Source organism: Alligator sinensis, unplaced genomic scaffold (genome assembly GCF_000455745.1).
Source record: "Alligator sinensis unplaced genomic scaffold, ASM45574v1 scaffold321_1, whole genome shotgun sequence".
NCBI lineage: Eukaryota > Metazoa > Chordata > Crocodylia > Alligatoridae > Alligator > Alligator sinensis.
In genome coordinates, this window is record NW_005841969.1 from 494,912 (window position 1) to 498,426 (window position 3,515).

The 3,515-nt window shown below is 57.0% G+C and overlaps 1 protein-coding gene across 3 annotated transcripts in view; it reads right to left on the bottom strand.

Annotated features, from left to right (window-relative positions):
• SLC25A12 (solute carrier family 25 member 12) overlaps positions 1–2,398 on the bottom strand; it is a 90,151-nt gene extending 87,753 nt beyond the window's left edge. For 2 of the 3 annotated variants that reach the window (XM_025200502.1, XM_006020790.3), the window contains exon 1: positions 115–2,138. In XM_025200502.1, coding sequence (XP_025056287.1) covers positions 115–126 — 12 coding nt within the window. In that variant the 5' untranslated portion in view covers positions 127–2,138. Of the gene's footprint in view, positions 1–114; positions 2,139–2,173 lie in introns of those variants that run through there. The other variant, XM_025200501.1, reaches the window with a different exon arrangement.
• Between the last annotated feature and the right edge of the window lie 1,117 nt (positions 2,399–3,515).

Sequence of the window (3,515 nt, forward strand, 5' to 3'; positions counted from 1 at the left end):
CCCCTCCGCGGGCCAGCCCGCCGAGGGGGCGAGGGCCTGGCGCAGCCGGCGGGGAAAGGAAGGGAGGGAGCCGCCCGGCTTCTTACGCAACTAGCGAGAGAGGAAAAGAGTCACCTTGACCGCCATGCTGCGCCGGGGAGCGAGCGAGCGAGCGGGAGGAGGAGCCGCCCGGCGCCGCCGCACCAGCCACCGCCTCAGCGCGGCCCCATGCTAATGAGCCCCCGCCCTGCCCTGCCCTGCCCGCAGCCAGCACGGGCCGCCCCGCTCCCTTCAGCCCGGGCCAGGGGCAGCAGGGTGGTCAGGGTCAGGAACCTCTCCGGAGCCCTTCGCGGCTGCCTCCGCGGGTCTCCATCCTCTGCACCGAGCCCCGGTCGCGCCCCGCAGGCCGAGCGTGCCAGCTGCTTGCACCGTCCGCGGGCATTCACCGTGGGCGAGGAGGGAGAAGCCGGAGCGCAGGTCCGAGTCCTGACTTAGCAAATCCCGGAACCTGCATTTCGTCTGTAAAATGGGTGTAAGGCTGTCGCGTTGCATGAACTGCACTTGTGGCTTCAAGAGCCTCCCTAAGAGCGCGAGAAGAAAACTGAAGGCCACTCCTGCTCGAGAACAGGCATCAAAAGTACTGTACTTGGAAACCGAGTCAGGATCCACTCTTAGGAAGCAATCGATTGAGAACAAGGCACATTTTATCTGGTCAGACAGTCATTGCAAAGGGCCCAACAAGATCCCTTTTGTCTTGTGTGCCACGGTCAAGCACGTGCCAGTGGCAACAGTCCTTTGATACAAGGATGACAGTACAGCATGTGTGGGACACTGTCCCCCGCGCTCTCGGATTTCGGGTAATAGGAGTTGAGGATTTTCAAGCCTGCCAAGACAAGATAAGCTTTGTGTTCTATGCAGTGATATAATTGTTATTCTTAGTAGACTTGAGCTTTGTTAACTACAATTCAATGAGCAGACCCTGCAGACCACTGGTGATTCACTTCAGCAACACAGAAAGACTGGACCCTACTGCTGTGTTGCACGTATCTATTTACAGGCTGGCAGCAGAGATCATCTCTCCAAAAAGTGACCCAGTGCTCTCCAAGCAGCAGTGCTGAGGTACCTAGAGATCTACCTAGGGACATCATCAAACATGTCTCTACTGAGACTAGCAACAGAGATATTTTAGCTTGATCTCCTAAACGCACTGCTTAGGCAGGAAGGTACTATGCTTTTTATTTCAAGTCCCCTTTTGCAAAGGATTAATCTTGGAGCTTTACTGTGGCAACCAGGTGGCTTAAGTCAGTCCTTTTCCACAGCATTCAAAGTATTTTTTAGTATAATGTGAGGGTTTGGATTTTGTTTTGTTTTTTACCAGCAGAGTCATTGGTGCTCTGTTATCTCCGATGGGATATGTGAGACCTCCTCTTTCGATATCAGCAACTTCAGGCTCTTATCCGAGCAGTCTCTATAGGTTAATTATTCAAAAAGCTACAGAGAAACTCGGGGCAGCAGTAGACTGTTTTCTAGGATGAGGATCCGACACCTTTGCTGGGACTTTCCACAGGTATCTGCTGGTAGAGCTGGCAGGTCCGATTCTGCTCCCCCTCACTCAGTGGGCACCAGGACCCACTCCGCAGGAGTCCGTGGGGCCGCGCTGGCGGTAGGAAAGACAGGCCCGGCCCAGCCCAGCGTCCTCACTCGGCTGCCACGGGACTATTCAAGGCTTTAGGAACCTCGGGCCGAAGCTCAGGCCCCGCTGTTGGACGCCCCGCGGGGGGCGGTCCGGGCTGTCCCGCCGCTGTAAGGACCCGGGGAGCGTCCTCGTGCACAAGCGTGGGGGTCTGGGGGGCAGGCGGGAGCGGGGCAGGCCGCCAGTCTGCGAGCAGCTCCCGCCTGGCCCTGCCCAGCCGCCCGGCCCTGCAACCGCCTCACGGGTTATTTCAGACACGCGAGAAATAGAGACGCGAGGGGCTCCGTTCTCGGCCGGAGCGAAGCTGTTCCCATTCTCCACCCGGCCCCAGGCTCAGCACCAGCCCCTGCCACCCGCCCCCGCAGCCGAGCAAGCGGAGCCCCCAGCGACCCCCGGTCACTGCGCCCGCTCCGAGGGAGGCAGGGCGCCCACGTGGCCAGACCCCACTGCCGCGCGCGGGAACTACAGCAGAGCCGGCGACAGCGAGACGACGTCACGCACATTTCCCCCTGCGCTCCGTAAAGGGGACGCGCACCGCTGCCTCGCAAGAAGGGGTGGACTGGAGCACGCGCACTAAGGCTAGCGCGTGAGGTCTCCCTCGAAAGCTCCTTTTTCCCTATTGTCGCCTGCCGGAAGCGGAAGCGTTTGTTTGTGCTCTGCTCTCACTTCCGGTGTGTGGGCGCGCGGGCTGATTCGTTCTGTCTGGGTGATTTGGCACCCGCAGCTGCTTGGAAACCCTGCTCTGGCCCCCGGCGCCGAGCTGCGCCGTTCCCGCCCGCCTGAGGGCGGCGGGGGGCTGCCTGGGGAAGGCGCAGCTGGGTCCGCGCGCCCGGGGTAAACGCGTCGTTTTTCGGACCGAAGGGGCCGCAGGCGCTCGTCGCGGGGCCCGAGGGCAGCCGGACAGATGCTTGTGTCCGACGCCACGGGGCTCTCCTTCGGTACCGCCTCTCCCCTGACAGCTGCTCGGGCCGTACTGCTCGCACGGAAACCCTGAGGCGGCCTCGAAGTCCGCCGTCGTGGCCTGGGTTCGTACCCACCCTGGACGGGGCAAGTTTCTTTCCCCTGACCCGATTAGCAGGGATCGGAGTTCCCGATGGGACCTGAGTGGGTTTCTGAGGCAAACCTTGAAAACACTTTCACAGCGGTGGACTTGGGAAACGGATCCTAACGCTTCATTGGGCACTCTGTGTCGTGGCAACTCATCAAGTTTGTTTGGGTCTGGTGCAGGAGACCAGGTCTGCCTGGTGTGGCTTGGTGCTACTATGACTTGAGCCCACCAGACACCTCAAGTTCATTTGTAACTTGATCAGAATGTGTGGTAGAGGTGGTATCTTTTATGAGACCAACTAGATTTTTGCAAAAAAAAAAAATTTGACGTCTTTAATTTCTAGTTGGTCTCATAAAAGATATCACCTCTACCATGAGTTCTGGTTTCTTTTGCCTCTAAACCAATACAGCTACAACCTGGATACCTTTTATAACTTGATATCACAACTAAATTAAAGTGGCTTGGTCTTAGGATACATCTGTGCTTATTAAAAGTTTAATTGGGTCTACACGGACTTTCCCTGGGTGTTCTGTCTGCTGAAGTGCTCTGGTTTCTGTTAACAGCCATTTGCAAATGAGAAGCAACTCATTTTGTGTGTTTTTCTTGATAACCTTGAAAGACAGCACAGAACTTTCTATCAAAGGTTTCTTGTTTTGCTTTAGAAATTAAATTTACTTTTTAACCTAGAGCAGTGGTTCTCAACCTTTTTTGTACCAGGACCCATTTGTAAACATCAATGGCCAGTCTCGACCCAGTTCCCCTCACACTGGACACCCCCCCCCCCCCCCCCGTTAA